This window comes from Zonotrichia albicollis, chromosome 10, assembly GCF_047830755.1.
Source record: "Zonotrichia albicollis isolate bZonAlb1 chromosome 10, bZonAlb1.hap1, whole genome shotgun sequence".
NCBI classification, from domain to species: Eukaryota; Metazoa; Chordata; class Aves; order Passeriformes; family Passerellidae; genus Zonotrichia; species Zonotrichia albicollis.
Window position 1 is genome coordinate 34,497,480 of NC_133828.1, and position 19,085 is coordinate 34,516,564.

General features: G+C 43.3%; 1 protein-coding gene across 6 annotated transcripts in view; it reads left to right on the top strand.

The window, feature by feature from the left end:
• Positions 1-1,183: 1,183 nt before the first annotated feature.
• EPB41L5 (erythrocyte membrane protein band 4.1 like 5) overlaps positions 1,184-19,085 on the top strand; it is a 57,277-nt gene continuing 39,375 nt past the window's right edge. Inside the window, exons 1-4 of one of the 6 annotated variants that reach the window (XM_074548760.1) lie at positions 1,184-1,344; positions 2,275-2,459; positions 13,318-13,422; positions 18,220-18,262. In XM_074548760.1, coding sequence (XP_074404861.1) covers positions 1,212-1,344; positions 2,275-2,459; positions 13,318-13,422; positions 18,220-18,262 — 466 coding nt within the window. In that variant the 5' untranslated portion in view covers positions 1,184-1,211. Of the gene's footprint in view, positions 1,345-1,377; positions 1,530-1,596; positions 1,937-2,274; positions 2,475-13,317; positions 13,423-18,219; positions 18,263-19,085 lie in introns of those variants that run through there. The other 5 variants (XM_074548758.1, XM_074548759.1, XM_074548762.1 and 2 more) reach the window with 5 other exon arrangements.

Consider the following 19,085-nt stretch of genomic DNA (forward strand, 5'->3'; position numbering starts at 1 on the left):
AATCCACTTTTCCGAATAAATAAACAGGCACATGAATGTGAATCTCACCTTTCCTCAGAGCTCGCCCTGCTCCTCCCAGCGGCAGGAGAGTGGTTGTCAACCTGTTACTTCGTCAGCAAATGGTGGGCAATTACCTGCCAGCTTTTTTAATTTTTCCCCCATTTAAGTAAATGACATCAAAGGAACTCGATGTATATTCAGGCACTGGAGCTGAGGTATTAATTAATGTGGATTTCGTGATGCTAATTCCACTGCCTGGCAGGGACTGACCGGTGTCAGCCCGCGATTCAAAGCTGAGCATAAAAAATGTTGTGTTATCTTTAGCTCAATATCTGCTCTCCCAGGCTATTAGATAGGCTGGAGTCCCAGTAATCCCGGGATTTTGAGGTGTCTGGAGCTCCTTTACGTCGAGCTTTGTCACTCTTAGCAGACATTACGCACGAAAAGTTTTATACTGCTTTTCCTCAAATACTGACTTAGACACAAATTTATATTTAATAAAAAAAGCACAGTCTAGTGCAGCCCTCAGTAATTGCTGCCGAGGAGCGGGGCTGGTGGCCCGGGCTGGAGTGACTCGTTAGAAGAGCGATGGAAGCGCGGGGCACCGGCACAGGCTGGGCGGCTGCATTTGAAGTACAAAACTGCATTTTGTAGTCGCTTATTTCAGTGTATAAATATGCACTGATTTAGTTATAATAGTGTATAATATACAGTTAGTTCAGTGTATACATATTAACAGTGTTCGCTTGTAGACGGCTCTGCTTGATTTAATACACTGCTACTGCTGCTCTTTCAGGCACTGTTTAAAGACAAGATTTTCTTACAAATTTTATGGTTTAAGCGCGCGTTTATCTGAAGGTTCCAGTTATCGCTGGGCAGCTGAAAGCTGGTCATAGTCCTGGCCAAACCACCGAGGGGAAACCTCCACGCCTCATTAGGAAAAACTCCAGAACTTTTGGGAAATAACCTGAACGCGTCCCGAAGGCTCAATCCCCAGGGGTGCCCCATCCCCGGGGCCGCCCCGCCGCCCCCGTTCCGCGGCCCCTCGGCCCGCTGCAGGCTCCGCGCTGCCGCCCCCCCCCCCCCCGGCCAGCACGTGGTCGGCGCCGCGCCCCCCCACCCCCCGCGGCGGCCCCTCCGCCGGGCGAAACCACCTGGTACGGGAGGGGGGGCGCCCCTTCTCCACCGGGCCCCGCCCCGTTAAAGGGGCGATGGGCTCCCGGCGTGGCGGCAAGCAGAGCGTTCCTTCTCCCGTCCGGCTGCCGCCTTCCCTTCCCGCCGCCACCTCCGCCTCCATCTCCGCTCCACCACCGAGCAGGAAAGCGCGGCCTGGGGAGCCGCCAGGTGAGTGAGGGCGGGGGGAGGAAATGGCCGGCGCGTCGCTGCCCGTTTAAGGGCCTCCCACGTCGCTCCGCCATGTCCGGCGGCCCGGCCCCTCCCGGGGCTCCCTTACCGCCCCCCGCCCGCCCCCGGGCCCTGGAGGAGCCGCCGCGGGGACGCTCCCGCCGCCCCGCAGGTGAGCCCGGCAGGTGGGGCCGGAGCGAGTCCGGAGCGGGGCCGCGGGGCCGGGGCGTTATGTAAGGGCGGGGGTCGGAGCGCGCGGGGAAGGCGCCCGGCGGGGCCGGGTCTCGTGTGGGGTCGCCCCTCAGGTTCGGGGCTGGCTCCCCACACAGCTCCGGGTGTGTGCCGGGAAGCGCCGTGCCCGAGGGGCGCTCGCCGGTCCTGCCGGAGCCATTCCTGCTGGGAGAGCTGGGAGCGCGGCTCTGAGGCGGGAAGGGTCTCTTATCGCTTGTTTTCGATGGGAGAGGTGGAGCTGTGAGCCGGGAGCGGAGCCGGTGGTATGTAGCGCTCAGTTGCCTCCCAGCTGTGCACGATCCCCGTCTCTGAGGAGCGCGCCGTGGCGTTTGTGTTATTGAAAGATTGCGGAGAACAGAAGGTAATCTGCACGATCGCTGTGTTTTCCCTTAAGCGTAGTTTTGTGTATTCCCAAGAAGTCACCCAGCTGTCTTCAAAGTTGTGAATTGGGGCTTTTTCAAAAGTCTTTTTCAAAGACTTTCACAGCAAAACACGGTGGGTGTTTAAATAAAAGTGAAAATCTGTTTGATCCTTGACGTTTCTTTATCAAAGTCTGGGATTCTCTAATAACTTTATTGTAGGGTTTTTTTTCTTTTTTTTTTTTTTTCTGACTCGGTTTGAGGTTTGTTTGTTTTGGTTTTGGGGTTTTTCTTCTGTAAAAAACTTAACCCTGTTCATTTTCTCTGTTGGATTTTGCAGCAAAGATGCTGAGCTTTTTCCGCCGCACGCTGGGCCGCCGGTCCATGCGAAAGCACGCGGAGAAGGAAAGGCTGAGAGAGGCCCAGCGGGCTGCAACCCACATCCCTGCAGCTGGGGACGCCAAATCCATCATCACCTGCCGAGTGGCGCTGCTGGACGGCACCGATGTCAGCGTGGACTTACCGGTATGAGCGATCCAAGTGGGTTTTTGAAATACACTTGGGTTGTGTTGTTCTCATGTGGATTGCTGTTTGCTGTTGTTGGCAGTCGGCCCCGTGCCCTGATGTCCACTAAGTTGCTGCTCGTCAAAAGGTTCTGAAAGAATAGTTAACTTTGGCATTCACTGAAATTCGAGAGTGTTTGCTGGATGTCGTCATGCCTTACAAACTGAATGCCTTCTAATGTTTTAATGCAATTGTTGTGCCAGGGCATAACTTAGAGAGAGTAGCCTGTTTGGTGAATTTTTGGTTTTCTTTTTGGTGAGCTATCTGTTTTGACACAGAAGGTGAATCTCTTGGTGAAACTTGTTGAAGAGGGGGATGAGCAGAAGTACCGGCAGGAATTTCTGTGTGGGGTGGGTTTGGTCTGGTTTTGTGTCAGAGGTGGATGCAGTTTTTAGCGCTAACTTGAGAGGGGAGGGGAAGAGGAAAAATCTGCTTCCTTCCCCTCCTCAGGGCAGATTATATAGTAGGGATTGTCTCATGGCATGGTGCTTTATTCCGAGTGAGGTGTTAGCCACTGTTTTACATTTCTAAAGCTTCCTTAATATGCACGTGCCTGTTCTGCTTGCCTAATTACATACCTGGTTTTGGCCAACAGGATGAGCAGTAGCACCAGAAGTGATGTGCTCTGTTTTTCCATTACCATGTGTTGTAGTTGTTTGTGACTTGTTTTAAGCTCACAGAGCTGAGCATTAGGAAGTTGGGAAGGTGTGGATCTGCGAGACCTGACTAGTTCCAGAGGATTTTGGCTGCAGTCACAGTTGTGCTGGTGTTGGAACTGCTGACTAGAAAGAAAAGCCATTTCAAGACTGGCTGCTCCACACAGCTCTTTCTTCCCTTTCTTTTTTAATCGTGCAGTGTTTAGGCAGTGCAAAGAAGTCAGCTTGATTGAGCAGTGCTGTTGACATAGCAGAAATAATTCTTGTGATATCCTGCACCCCAAATAATCTAGAGTTAGAGAAACCCTTTGACTTCTTTATTTGCAAAGTGACTGTACAGATAGGCGTTTATAGAGGGTGGTAAAGTCAATTTGTAAATCTCTGAAGCAATGTAATGAATATATCCAGTGCTGCTTAGTGCCTAGGATGTTTGATTTCAGGCCAGGAATGCCCACAAACACTTAATAGCAAGAGTTAACACTTAAAAAGTACTCAAGTTTAAATTGGTGTCTCTGCATGAGCAGAGCAGTAATCTTTGGAGCTGGAGTCGGCTCTGTAGGCAAATTCCTGGTGGCTCCAACAACATTTCTAAGGCTTTGAGGAGCATAAATTGAACCTGAAGAGGTGACACGACCTGCCACCTGGCCTATAAATCTCAGGCCAGGGTGCAGTAGTAACTATTTACTTCTCCAAGAAACTCTTTTCACTCCAGATTTTTTTCTTTGAAAGCCAGCATAGATCCTTGACTGTGAACATCTGAGTTATGAGTAACAGTAACCAAATTGCCATAGCCAGATGTGGTAATTAGAGTGCATTGTCAGTGCCTGACATGTACCAGTTTCTTCAGTGATTAAAGTACAATAAATTAAAAGTAAATTAAATGTTTCATTTCAAACTTCCTAGAGTGTTTATTCTTGTTTCTCCACTTGCATCATTGATATTTTGAGGTTGACTCTTGGAAAGAAAAAAGGTAGGGAAGACAGGGGATGAAGTGGGGAAGGATACAAAATCGTGGCAAAACAACATCATTTTCTAAAATGTAAAGTCGAAATTAAAAATACGTGTGTATATTTTTTTTCTTCTACAAAGATTTCTTTGAGAATCTTTGTGCTCTTTTAGCTAAGATCTTTTCCAGGACTGCTACTGTTACTTTGTTGGCAGTAAATTTGCTTTAAAATGAACTCCTCCTCTCAAAGAGGTGCCCCCTGCTCTGCCAGTTCATTTGTGCACAGTTGCATTGTCTACCTAAGCACTGTGAAAATCTTTTATTAAAAAAATAAATAACAAAGCTTTTCTTAAGAATGAATCATTTAGCAAACAGGTTAGTTTACAGCCAGAGAAGGGGCTGTCCAGGCAGGAATGAATGCCATACCTTTTTAAATCCATGGCTACACAAATACTTTACAGTGGCATAAGCTGTTGCTGCCACAGGAAGGAAAGATGTTGCTTTCGTTATTGCGTTTGTCCTTGTTTTCTCATACCCCTTGGCAGAAGAAACAGCATTTTAGCAGCCAGGCAGTAAGCTAAGTCAAGAAAATGCTGTGGCTGAAAATAATCAGTATAATTTCGTTATGGAGTTTCCAGCTGGAGCGATTCTCCAATCTGGTTCCCCATGTGCCTCCCCAAATGTGGTGAAGAAGCATTTAGAGGTGATACCAGGCTCAAGTTTGCTCAAAAAGCTGTTGAGCTCTATCCTATTTTTTACTGAGAAGAGTATTCTGCATTTACAGTCATTGATAGAATTGAACCTGAGATTGCTGCATTTCTCCTTAATTAAAAAAAAGAAAAAAGGAAAGGCAAAAACAGCAGCAAGAAGCAACCACAAGGGACGTTGCCATGTAAGCCAAACACATTTGAGAATCATGAAGTAGCAAAGGCTGATATTTTATGAATATTGACAATGAGATGGAAGGGGCAGGTTGTAAATGATGCAGTTGAGATTTAACTTATTAGACACAGAGCCAGGATTTGAGCAGTAACTCTGCTTTTTGTCCACTGATCTTATCTTTGGTGTCTGCCAAGCCACTTAATCTTTCTGCTTTTCTATGTCTTCTGTTGTTTTTAATTAGAAAAATGTCTGACTTGAACTTTTCACCAAAGCTGCAGTCATACACAGTACATAGACTGGATTCTTTGCAAGAACCTACTCCTTTTGTAGCTATGTCAATGACTGAAGAATGTCAGTGTCATGTGTGCTATTTACTGACACCTTGGTATGTTCAAAATGGGAGGCATGAACTTAATGTGAGTTATCAGTGCTTTTTTGGGGCAGATTGAATCATGTCAGACTTTTTCTCACAGCTTCATATCAGATTTAAAGTTGCTTTTTGACCTGATAGTTTTCCTCTTACCACTCTTTTGAAGCTTTGCATTCAGCCATTTTTACAGATTTATGTGCCTAGTGAAACACTAAGAAGCTTGTTCCTTTGTTAATCTTAAAGTTTTTATTAAATAGATGTTGCCTGTAAATGCTGCTGTGGATGCTGTTCCTTATACCTTCTGCTTTTCTGTTAACTTGAGTTCAGCTTGGAGAAACGTCAGGTTGTGCTTTTTCTTCCCATTGTTTAAGATCCGTGGGTGGAATGTTTACTGAGTGGAATGAGTGGTGAGAGGACAAGAACTCCGTTTTGCTGACATCCCTTATCTCACTTTTCATCCTGTTCCCATGCAAAACTAAACTACATCTTCCCCCACTGCACCTCTGGAATTCCCAGGGCTCAAAAGCCGTGAACAGCCCTGGTTTATTACTGAGGATTCCATCAACCACACTGGTCTGTCAAGGGAACCCCTTAACACCTGGAATAGCAGCTCTCTGGTGTTTGTGGGGAAAGACAAGTTGGTGAGGGGGAACTTGGAAGTACAAAAAATTTTCATCTGGGCTCACCGACAACGTATGAAATAATTAGGAACAAAAATGTTTGACAAGAGTTTAAAATAAAGTGCTGTTTTAAGTAATAGAGAGCTCCAGAGGATTTTAAAATCAAAATATTTTACAATTGAGTATTTGTTTACTTAATTCTATGCTATCCATAGTAGTAATTGGGAGAGGGAAAAGATAACGTAGATGAGGGAGAAATGTTAATATAAATAATGTAAATACGTGCAGCTGAAATACAAAATTTTGGATTGCTTTTTATGGGGGAGCAAGGTCAGCCTTACAAGACAGACAGTAAGTGTAGGGTCTTTGTCTTCTCTTGCAGCAGAATTGCACTTTGTGGAAGCCAGCAGTGTTTCAGTAAAAAAACCTGACCCTGCCTAACCCACAATTTACATAATCTTCTCATGGATAATGGAGCGTTAATTGTATTCCAGTTTCTGTACGTGCAAAGTTTTAGGTAAATGCTTCCTGGTGGTATAAGATGAAAGACAGAAATTAAGAGAATGGATGCTCTCTCTGAGTAGCTTTTTATCTTGGAATATTCCTTACTTGCACATGCATGAAATTTGATACAGAGGTTGCAAAATGAGATGGTTTTGTCCTCATTATAATGAAGTATCATTAGAACAAGGTCTTGTATAAACCAGCCCAGTGGTTGTGTGGAATAGTGGAATTGAAGTAAGCTGTTTAGACTTTTGGAGTATAAAACAAGATTAAAAAAGGACTGTATCTGTGGTGACTATTATAAATGAAAATTAAGAAATCTATCTGGAGTGTAAAAATCATTAATGAGTGCCAGTAGCTTTTTGTTTGGAGAGAGATGATTTGTGTTGATCTGACTGCAAGATCAGAGATGCATTGTGGTAGTTGATTTTACTCAATAATCCACTCTGGTTTATTAAAAACTTGAGGAATATTTATGGCCACTTGCTGAATATTTGTGGATGTAGATATGAAATGCAAAAGGCACTTCCTGGCATGGATGCTGATTAACAAGAAAATCTAATACTGCTAAAAATGCTGGAAAATCAGTCATCAAATAAAATGAGTACTCTGAGTGTTCAAGGCTGACCTCTAAAGTTTCAAAACAAAGATCAGCTGACAGAAGTAGTAATAACATAAACATTTGAACGTGCCCCTTTTTGTGTGTACTGAGGCTATACAGTTTTGGATTAAAACTTTATTTCCCAAGTGATTGTCTGAAAGTATTGACATGCTTTTGAGTGTTTGCTTAAACTTCTGAGAGAGCTTTAGGGGACTGAAAATGGGCAAAATGATTTGTTACCGCAGCAGAGGCGCTGGTGTCTGTGCGGTGGGAGTGGGTGGCGGCAGTGCAGGGTGGGCCGGTGCTTCCCGGGGTGCCAGACTGCGATCCTTGCTGAGATGGAACTGAGCCAGGGATGCTGAGTGCCTGTGCCCTGTGAGCAGCATGGGCTGTGTGCCCTGTGCCTGTGCCCTGTGAGCAGCACGGGCTGTGTGCCCTGTGCCTGTGCCCTGTGAGCAGCACGGGCTGTGCCCGTGCCCTGTGCCCTGTGAGCAGCGCGGGCTGTGCCTGTGCCCTGTGCCTGTGCCCTGTGCCTGTGCCCTGTGCCTGTGCCCTGTGAGCAGCCCAGGCTGTGTGCCCTGTGCCTGTGCCCTGTGAGCAGCCCAGGCTGTGTGCCCTGTGCCTGTGCCCTGTGAGCAGCCCAGGCTGTGTGCCCTGTGCCTGTGCCCTGTGAGCAGCACAGGCTGTGTGCCCTGTGCCTGTGCCCTGTGAGCAGCACAGGCTGTGCCCTGTGCCTGTGCCCAGTGCCTGTGCCCTGTGAGCAGCACAGGCTGTGTGCCCTGTGCCTGTGCCCTGTGAGCAGCACGGGCTGTGTGCCCTGTGCCTGTGCCCTGTGCCTGTGCCCTGTGAGCAGCACGGGCTGTGTGCCCTGTGCCTGTGCCCTGTGAGCAGCCCAGGCTGTGTGCCCTGTGCCTGTGCCCTGTGCCTGTGCCCTGTGAGCAGCATGGGCTGTGTGCCCTGTGCCTGTGCCCTGTGAGCAGCACAGGCTGTGCCCTGTGCCTGTGCCCTGTGAGCAGCACAGGCTGCCTGCACCACGCCCTGCTCGCAGCGCAGCCGCTTCAGGGCCGTGGCAGGCAGGCATTGCAGGCTCGGTGCAATGCTCCGTGCCCTGGCGCTGGTGGAAAGGAGGGAGGAAGGGAGCAGCTGGCAGCAATCTGTGCTGCTTGAAGAGAAAATTGTTTGACCTGCAGTGTGCTGCCAGAGTGTTTCTGGGGCTCGTGCTGCAGGCTGGTTTAGTTGCCTGAAAGTTTCACATTCTTAACTCAGTGCGAATTTTATCTGGAGTCCTGCTTTCCTGCTGAGCTGCCTCTGCAAAGAGCTCAAAGGCTTGGGACTCTCTGGTGCTCTTAATCAGAGTGCTCATGAGAAACCTGCAGGTGGAACACCAAATAAAACTGAAATGTTTGACAATATAATAGGAGAAAGCATTTAATCTGTAAACCTTAATACTGAACAAGCAATGTGGATATATTCTGTATTAGAAAGAATTAAAAAATGAATTAAATCAAATTGGTAGTTAGAAGATAAAAATTGTCAGGAAGTTGAAACAGAGACTTCCACAAAACAAACTGTCAGACATGAATGTTTTGAGGCTTTGTCTTATGTAATAGGGTCAATAAGCCTGAGCACAGTACATTAAAATCCTCCTACATAGCACTCTAATGAATGTACAGTTAGGATGGGTATTGAAAAAAATTCTTCACAAAGATTTTTGGGAAATGCCTTCTTTCTCCAGAGAATAAAAGAACAAAATATTTAATCCCAAATGCTTACCTTCCTGTACTTGTGAGACACTGAGTAAATTCAAGAATTGATAAGCTGTCTCTGGAGGTAGAAATTCTCTCCAGCCCTCCAGCCTGCAGGGTTTTATATTCACAAGTGTGTATAGCAGTGTTAAAAACTGAGGATAAACCAGAGAAAGAAGCACTAGAAGAATTAGTGTTTTGCTGCCAGTGGCATCTTTAGATGAACGAGAAAATTGACTGGAGAGTTTGGAAAAGTTATTTGTAGGAGTAGTGCTTGGTGTTTGAGGAGAGGAGCAGCTCCATTTGTAGGTCACAACTTAAAGCCATAAGAAGATCAGGGTGATACAAATAATGTGTACTTCTAACGCTGCCTTTGTAACGATGAGGGGTTTTAACCCTCCAATTCTGCAGCAAACTTGAATGGTGTTAACTATAGACAGACACCTTTTGTGTCATATTGATATGAAATCTTCTTCCTTTAAAGCTCACTGTTGAAGCTTAGGTATTTGAAACCTGTGGTTTCAGAGAAGAGGATTTACTTCATTTAAAAAATGGGCAGGCTTATCTGCTGCCTCTGTGCTGCTGTGGTCTGCAAACATGCATAGGTGACATCCTAGCAACTGGGTAGCTGTAAATCCTGAATAGGGACCCATACCTTCTCTGTGTGTGTGTAAATGGTGTATTTCTAAGGAAGCTCATATGCATATGAATGGTAACCCTCCTGATAAGTTCACAAAAACCAGGAAGGAAAGTTTTTGCCACTTGGTAGCTATTGAAGACAATAGCTACTGTTGGTTATTGTTAATAAAATGTTAACGTGATAATTTGAAGAAATCTAAACAAAAAGTACAGCTGCAAAGATGCAAAGAATAGTAAGTTCCATGAAAAAAATAAATGAATAAGCATTACTTTCAAAGTTCATTCTGTATGGGGCCCTCCATTTCTTCACAAAGAAATAAACAAACAGGAGGGGTTATTTTCTGCTAAGTATTTTAATTAGCAGATTCATTAGGTGGGTATTTTGATCTTGGGGGTTTTTTTTCAAGTTCTGGGGAAAAAATACCTACTTTGCTGCGATGTTAAAAACTTGAAGTGAGCCATTCAGCTGGTGCTCACCAGCACAAGCTGCTCTGCAGTTCCTGTGAGCTTGTGCTGCTCCTCCAGCGCTGCTCTGCTACTGAAGGAGGCTTTGACCTTTGATCAGGCAGGTTTGGAGCACCTGGCTGGCTTCTCCTCGTGGATGCGTGTCCATGAAATGGCCGCTGCTCTGAGGCCGGGACAAGAGGGTACAAATGCTGCCGTTCAGGTTTTAGGCAGTGGCTGAGGCGCCTGAGCCGAGGAGAATGTGGCGGGATCGCCTTACGCGGCCGTGCAGGGACGAAGCAGCCGAGGGAACACCCGCCTGTTGCTGAGCTACCGCGCCGAGCCCGGCCCGTGGAACACCCACTCAGGCAGCAATTGCTGTTATTAAGAGCAGCAGGAGATGTCATTAGCTGGGAGCATCCCTTTCATTGGGAAAAGTGGGGGGAGGGGGCGGGGGCCGTGTGATTCATTCCCAAGTGATCAGAAGATGCTTTTATCCAGTGTGGCAAAACCAGGAGAGGTCCTGCCCTATATACATAGTGTATTTTGTTTACATTTTCCTGTTGTTCGTTCTCCTGCTGTGAGATGTTTGCTGTTGCTTCCTAGAGAGAATAGCAAACTCTGTAAATCAAATAGTCAGGTTTTATTGAATTGCAAACCCGTGAGAAGATTAATTTGTGCCCTGAAGGGAGGACCAGCTACTGGCTGGACTGCTTGTGAGTGGAGCTGTTAATAGTTCATCAGTAACCATTAAACAGTTTGAAAATATTTGTCCTTTGAGTGTAACCTGAGCTCTGCTGTGAGGGAAAGAAAGGGCGGGGGGAAGCATAGGACAGCAAGAATAAAAAAATGTCACTTTCACAGAATCACAGAATATTCTGAATTGGAAGGAACCCACGAGCATCATCAAGTCTAACTCTTAATGACCCATGTGGGGATTGAACCCCCAACTTTGATGTTATTAGCACCAGTGTTGCCATGAGAAAGTTAGTTCGGTCAGTTTCTTACAGGAAAGTGTAATAAAAGTGTATCTTTGCTCTTTGAAAACTCTTGAGATCTCAGTTTTATTGAGTACAAAGAAATTAATTTTGATTCATGAAAGTTGATTGGTTACAAAACATTAATATTTTTGGTTGCTATTTGTTTAAGGAGGAAGGACTTAAGTAAAGCATGTGTGACACTTCTGCTGACTTACACCAAATACAGCTGCTGATGATTTAAGTCATATGCAAAGTAGTACATAATTAATTCCATGTTGACAGCCCTGGTGATTTAAGTCAGAGAACGACCAGAAGTCCTGCAGATCTTTCCACAGCTGCTCCACTGCTCCTTCAGGGGCTTTATCCCACATTAGTCCTTCAGGGTCCAGTTAATCTTCGAGTCCTCTGCTGAGATTTCTGAAATGCCGAACGCATTCTGAAACTAATCTGACACTGCACAAACTGAAGTTTTGCTCATGGGTAGTCTGAAGTAGTATGTGTAGTATTCCAGGCTGGAGTCAAAGTGCTTCTGTCACCAGCAGGGAATTTGCTGAGATAACTGGTAAATTCCACTTTTTAGAGATGACCTACAGAGGAATTGAGAAGGATCTCAAATGTTCTGCTCAATAAGGGGAGATTTTCCACTAGTTTTAGACAAGCTACTGAAAGCTTCATGCAGCATGGAGTGTTTTTCTAGTTTTGCTGTTGCAAGTGCTGAATTGATTGCACTTGTATAATTATATTAATGATTAAGTAGAAGATATCCTGTGTTGAGAAAAAATATCAACAGTTCCATGCCTTGGTCTTTCAAGACTGGGACTACACATTCTATTAATGAAAGAAAGGTATGAGTTTCTGTGTGTAAATGGTTTGCCTTAAGGTTTCTGTTTGAGCTGGTGTTTCATAAATCTGCTATTGCCTAAGAAATTATTTTTTTCCCGAGACCAACAGAGGACACTTTGTCTGAATGAATTTTATAGGTTGACATTTAGTATTTTATTACACAATGTTTTGTAGATGCTATGTGTTTGTGCAGTTGCCTGCTGGCCCAAATGCCTTCCATTCCTGCTATTCTTCCCAGTACCTGGAAAGAAATAACTGTGTGACAATTTGCTTAGACAGGCTCTGTTTACCAACATTTTTTAGAATTTTGCTTTGAGCTGTGATATGTTCTGTGTTGAATTTAACTGATACATGAAGTAAACTAATGATAGTGATTGCAAAGTTGAATATAAAATATTTGAAGATCAGGGTAGAGGAAGGTGACAAGAATTACAGCATGCAACTTTACTTACTTAGGTATAACTCACTGATTAAACCAGATTATTTCTGAGAACAAAAATTTGTCTGGCCCAGAATTTTGAGAGCTGTACTAAATTTGCTAATTACTAGCTTACTAAATATGTGCTTAGAAAGTTATCCCATTTCTCATGTTGTGAATGTATAAATATTGAGGTAAAATGTTGCAAGATCGTGGTTTTACAGAAATGGAGAAACCCTTCAGCTGCTGGCAGAGTAAGCATAAATAATGTCTATATTTCTTTGTATTTAAGTTTTTTTTACACTATGACCTTTTCTCTGATCTAATAATTTATTAATGTATTTTATTACATTTTAACTTCTTATGTATAATAACTCTTAAGCTATTATTTCCACTTATTGTTATAAAGGAACTCACAGCAGGAAGAATATATGTTGTGTAGAAACTGCTCATTGCTATTTATGTGCCTTCTCTTTAAAAACAACTGTTTAATTTTTTAGATCATCACTGTAAAAATGATGTTTCCTTGGGGCTAGAGCTGGTTTTTTCATAAATTATGTATGAGCATATGAGCTGGCTTTTTGCACCTGGAAGTGAGTTTTATGAACTTAGTTTTGTAAATGTGATATCTAAGTGCTGTTTATTCAAGTTGCTTGCCCCAGACTGTTTCCTAGTAGTTGTTAAAAGCACTTGCTAATGGAATGCTATCTGCTAATTCAATGTGTTTTGCTACCTGCTTGTGAAGGGGTGAAACACCTGGATACCAAACAGTAGGAAATTCATCGGCAATTTGCTTGGCTCCTAAAGTTTGCCAGTACAATGGGTATGGCAATTGTACTGGCTGTGTTTCCAGTTCTTTTGAATGTCAGTGAGTAAGGAAAACCTAAAAGGAAAAATGATAAAATGACATTTTAACTCCATCGGCAAGTCAGTGTTGACATTTTCCAAGAAAGGAGATTATGCAAGTTCTTTATGGATATTCTGTGTTTCTTGTGGGGTGTACATTTGCCTTTCAGAAAAAAAACCATCTGAAAATACAAGGGGGTGAAAAAAGATATCCGCATTATATTTTCAGAAACTAAATTTTTGGAATTATATAACATATTCAGACAAAAAGGTAGATGCTACAATAAATCTACCTGCTGTGTACTAAGTCCTGTTATCTTTTCAGAAAAAAGCCAAAGGGCAGCTCCTGTTTGAGCAGATCATGTATCATCTGGACCTTATCGAAAGCGACTACTTTGGGTTGAGGTTCATGGATTCAGCACAAGTGGCAGTAAGTAGTTATGCTCTGTTTTAAACAACAGTGTAACAGTTGAATCCTTATACTGACAAAAATGCTGTAAGAAAGCTGCCTTTTGTGAATTAAGTTTTGTGCAGAAGCTCTGTAGATTTTCTGTGTCCCCAAGTTTAATTCTGCCTCCAGCACTAACGTATGACCATGCTGTTGTGTCTTCCTTTCTTGTTTCCACGTGTTCCTGTCACACTCTGTTGTCACTAGGCAGGCTGGTCCAGTTGGACCCCAGAGCCTGGTGGTTGGTGCAGAAACTCTTGGTGCTGATGATACAGAGAGGATGGAGCAAAATCAGAGTGTGTGTTTGGCCCTTTTGTTGTGTGCTATACAGAGAGGAGAAGGTTTTCCTTTGCAAATGTTGTCAGCAAAAGTCACCTTGTTAATGTCTGCTTGCAGGAGGGGTATACCTTTGATTTGTTCAAATCAGTTGTGACTCAGACCTGCAATTGGAAGTTTTTAGGAGGCTATAAGTGTGTTTGTATGTATCAGTTCGAGTTGAGGGTTCTTCCAGGCCCAAGTTTGTTGATGTTTTATTGTGTGTTTCTAAAAATGTGACAGGTTTTGAAGTCAGAAGCAGAGCATTGTCAGTAGTAACCACAGTTCTTTCTCTTGTGGGCTATGCAGTATTTTATAGATACTTCTTATACTCAAGTATTTAATTCTGCCACCTAGGGTAGCTGCAAGTTAAGTGAGCCTTTAGGCAAGGAGTGTTTTTTTTCTTTGTCCTGCATCACTGCAAGTTAAACTTGTATTCACTTAGCCCAACATTCCCAGGTAGAATGAGATCAGTCTTTTCCTGCTGCATATATCAATCTTATTTGTTAGATGCATAACCTAATTGTTTTTGTGTTTCAAGGCAACTTCAGAATTATTTCATGCTTAGGATGGCAGAGGGAAAGCACAGACAGCTGAGCTAAATATCTGAATTGTTCCAAGGTCAGCATACAAAAATGGAGGCAGTGATTTATATTCCTTTATTTCTGTGAAGATTTGTGTCCATAACGGTTTGAAGGTGATCTCTTAGTTGTTGCAACTTTGTATAAAGGCAAAAAAAAATCCACAAACTTGAACCTTTGAAATAAGCTAATAGCTTTGAATGCAGTGCTCCACCCCAAAGCACTTATAACCTGATGGCTTCTTTCCAAAATTGTTGTTGTCAAATTGTATGCTTAGCATGTAATTGTAAAGATCGTGCTCCTCAGAGAAAATTTTTGGTGTTCTGCATCTGAAGAAAACTTGATGGCCACTGGAATTAGCTGCTGGTGGTCTGTAGTTCCCAGTAGTGAAAGTGGCCTTAAACCCCTTGCAGAACAGAAACATTTAGCACTGAAGAGAAAAGACCATTACACTGACAGATGGATGGCATTCAGAGCCATGCACACAACAGAAATGAGGAAACAGCCCATTGCATACCATTTTATATTTCTCCAAATCATGTTAGCTGTGCTCAGCATGTGCAGTCCAAGATGCTGAGTGTTGATAGTGAAGAATCTATTGCATTTATCCTTCTGCTTCAGAAAAGCAGTACTCTGTATGGTTAAGGTATCCTAATTCAGTTTCTGCCATGTGGCTTCTGATGTATTTCCCTGTTGTCCAGGATCTCACAAGAGATCGCAGTGGGTTAATTTTAACTGGTAGAATTCTCTATAATTTTTTTTCTCTTCCTGATCTGCTAGCAAAGAAACCTATTTCATCTTGAAATGTATTAATAAGAATTAATCTTTTCTGCCACAGGAGTGGCTCATGCCTTGCTTTTGTCTAGCAAATTATTACTGCCAGTCCAGAGGGCACGTAATTGAATATTTGATACTGCCCAGTCTACCAGGTACAGGAGATTTCAAACTTGGTTTGCTTCCTTTTTTTAACTATGTGTGACTGAAAAGCAGCAGAGTAGAGATAACAATCTGTTTAAACTGGACCTTAATGATGAGCTGTGTATAATGAAGCAGAGAAGATTGAATTTTGCCAGAAGAGCTGAATGCAACAGCCAGAGATAATTACTTGCTTTAAGAAATGAAGAACTGTTGCAATAGCAGCCATTCCTGCAGAAGGAGCTGGCAAGTTTTAGCAGAAACCCAATCTGCAGCTGGAAACAAAGAACAGAGACTAATCAAGTGACTTGTCCAAGATTATTCAGGAGACCTGTTAAATAAACAGTGTAAGAATCCAGTCCCTTACTGTAGGCAGAATTGTCCACTGGCTCTGAAGGATATCATCTTTCTGCTATCCAATTTAAATCTAAGAATATTGCCATACTTGCTAGTTAGTTTTACTGATACAAACTAGCAATACATAGTTACACAAAAGTTTTAGAAATCCCACACTTAGTTTAAGTACAAATAAGTTTTCAGTAGATCTGTTGTGAACAACTGAAGAATTGCTTTTTTCATTCTTTTCTGCTGCTGAAGTGATCACTAGTTGGGTGTTAAAGATTTCCTGTGGAGTGGGGGAAACCCAGATAATGGAAACTACCTGGCATTTTGGATTTTTGTATTCAAATAATAGCTTCTGTAAAAATGTTCTTGAAATCATTAGTGAAATGAAAGAATTGTTGTTTTCATGTGATTTCTGTGTTCACTAGTCTGCTGTTCAGGAAGAGATCAACTTTAGACTCAGCATCTTGTCTAACAAACCTCATTTGCCCAAACTTCTTAAAATGTTGCTGGGTGAGGATTTGAGGGGTTTTGTATGTGTTTTGTTTTTAATTTCTGCAGCAGCAAACCTTTAGTAAGGACTTGCAGTACTCTGTGCAGTCTGTTGTTTGTAATGCCTTCTGTTTGGAAGACTTTATCTCTGATTTTCAGCAATACACTGTGCTGTGCAAACCCTCATCAAAAGTAAACTTCTTTTCCAGGTCCACTTGAATTCCATTATAATCACTTGGAATAAATCTCAAGTTTCTTGACGTCTGTGTCCATTCATGTGTTGGTTTTGAGCTGGTTTTTTTTTGTTTCATTCCCACCCCCACTTAAAAGCAGTTCTGTTTCCCTTCTCCCTTGCACACCACCACCACTGAGCAGAGCTCCTGTGGGCAGCAGCAGTCAGAGCCCAGCAGAGTGAAATGCTATCGGTGCTGTCATGGGGCTGCCTCTCTGTTGCCTTCCCATGGAATGTGGAGGAGATGAGAGAAAACAGAAATCCAGCCCTGGAGCCTAGACAGTGCTCCCCTTGCCATTTCAGTATCTAAATCACCTGCAAGCCTCCAGCTGTGTAGTTTCTATTTTTTTTGGTGGAGGAAAGAGTGAGTAAACTCTCTTACAGCAAGTGAGTTTATGGAATAGGAAAAAAGATTATATGATTTCCTTGTAGAAAAAAAATTGCTTAACTCCCATTTCACTGGTAGCGTAAGCAAAATTTATGTAAATATTTGCTTCATTCCTCCTTAAGCTTCCTGCTTTATTTTAAAAATGTATTAGATACATTTCAGATAGCTCTCTGTAGCTGCTTAGTTTGAATAGGCAATGAGAGCTTTCTCAGCTGTGTGCACAGCAGCAGCAGATGGTTTAACACTGTCATCTGCAGCTAATGCAGCAATCAGTCCCAGCCCGGCTGTGTTACAGGCTGACTGCAGCTCTCTGAGAAGGCAGGGCTGCTCTGGAGGCAGGAATGTGTTTACACTTGGCTCTGCAACCTGAAAATACTGGTTCTTTTTCATACCCTTCTTGCTTTTCTGTCCTCCCTGGAGCTCCCTGTGAACTTCATGTCACACAGTTTAACAAAAGGAGTCTTACTAAGTATATAATTCATCTGTATTAGTTGCAAGGTGACATTTGAGATTGATCTGATGAGGTGTTGCTCCCTGGGCATGGTGAGCCATGCAGGCCATGGTGTGTCAGGCAGTTGGCTCTGGCTGTTGAGTCAGTGCAGTTTTGCTGGTCAGGGTGCTGTGTTTCCTGTTTAGGTGAGTCACCTCCTTTGGAGGAGGGAGCTGTTGGCTCTGCCCAGCACTAGAAAGGAGATCTGTCCCGCTAGATGTGTGCTGGATTTCCAGCTTTAACTTCTGCTGTAAACTCTTCAGCAGTGTGATTGTTTTGGGGAGCATACTGTACATGTGTAGGTATTTCAATCTGCCAAGTAGAGCTTTTTCACATGCTGTTGTACACACTGTAAGTCAAGCCATTGTTCTGGCTTCTTGTCCACTATATAGCTTATAATTAGCATTAGTAGGTGAGGCAGTAACTTGTCCTCCCATGTGACAGTTCCTGAAATGTCACCCATGAATAGATTTTTGAGAATTAGGTAGAGCTGACTCCGATGTTGGGACACAGACAGCTCTGCTGTTACTGCACTTGAGTCATCAAAAGAAAATGCTTGAAAGCCAACAATATTTATTTTGTCTCTCCCCTTCCTGCCCCAAGTAAACATCACACACAGCTGAGTGCCAGAGTCTTCAGCTATGATTTATGCTTCTCTGGCTGATTGTCACTGGCTGACCTACTAATGTGTGAATTAAGTGTTTGTCTGGACAGGATGAAAATCTAGTGAAGTGGTTTGCTAGTATGTTTATTTTTCTTTTAAGTAGACAATGGTGTCTTGAAGATTTGGTTTAAATAAGGTACTACAGGATGTTTCTGTTGTTCAAAACTGACATCTTGCATCACAAACTTTGAGCAAAATGATCTTCAGCAAGCACAGAAAGCTATGAATTGTGAAAGATTTGAATTAGATTGTTTTAACAAACTACTTGTTATTCCAAGACGGTCTTCACTGACACTTCTTTTTTGTTCTTTCTGGAAGATTTCTGTATTGATAATTCAGTGAAATTAATTTATTTTTCAGCATTGGCTGGACAACACCAAAAGCATTAAAAAGCAAGTTAAAAGTAAGTGTCCTTTCCATTTTCTCTTGGTACATTGTATTTAACACACAGAAAGCACAGCCAGTTGAAATGGGTGGTGGGGGCAGTGTCCTGTGAGGGGGTGAGGGTGGCAAGTGACAAAAGCCCAGCATTGTTTAATGGCATTTTCCCTCTGTAGCTCATACTACTTTATTCTAATGCTCTTAATTAAAGATGTTATGGGCTCATTAATTATAGTTGAAGTGGAGTCAAGGCAGCTGAAGATGTTCTAGTATTATGGAGCATTTTCCTGGCTGTAGGAAAACTTGTCTTGGACCTCATGCATGGGGCAGTCCTGCTTGAATCTGTGTCCAGTCCTCCGAGTCCTCACCTGCTGCACAAGGCTTCAGTGTGGCCTGGTTGTGGCAGTGGTGTGTGCTTGGGGAAGATGTTGTTTAGCAGCCTCCTTGCTCTGCTCTGTGGGAAGTCTTCAGGGATTTGTGGTGTTGTTTTAATGCAAGAGAGGTTTTGGAAGCAGTGAGAGGGAGAAAATTCCTCCTGTCAAATGCAAGAATCAGCCGAGCGATGCACATTTTTAAAGACCTATTAATCCACCCTTTTGCTGAGTTAACTCTTTGGTTTGCAGAAGAGATGTGTCTTCCATAGAAGGGTCTCTTAAATTCCCATAAAGTATGTCTAAACTGTGGAATAGAAGGGCCTGAGTTGTCAGCAGTGAGTATTTCCCAGAGCCCTGGGAAGGTGTTGCAGGGACCAACAGCATGCCTGAAGGTTTAGTCAACTGTAGAGCCAAGATGCTTAGCTTTTGTGGTGATGGATAGAGCCCTTAAATATAGGGATTAACCTGGAT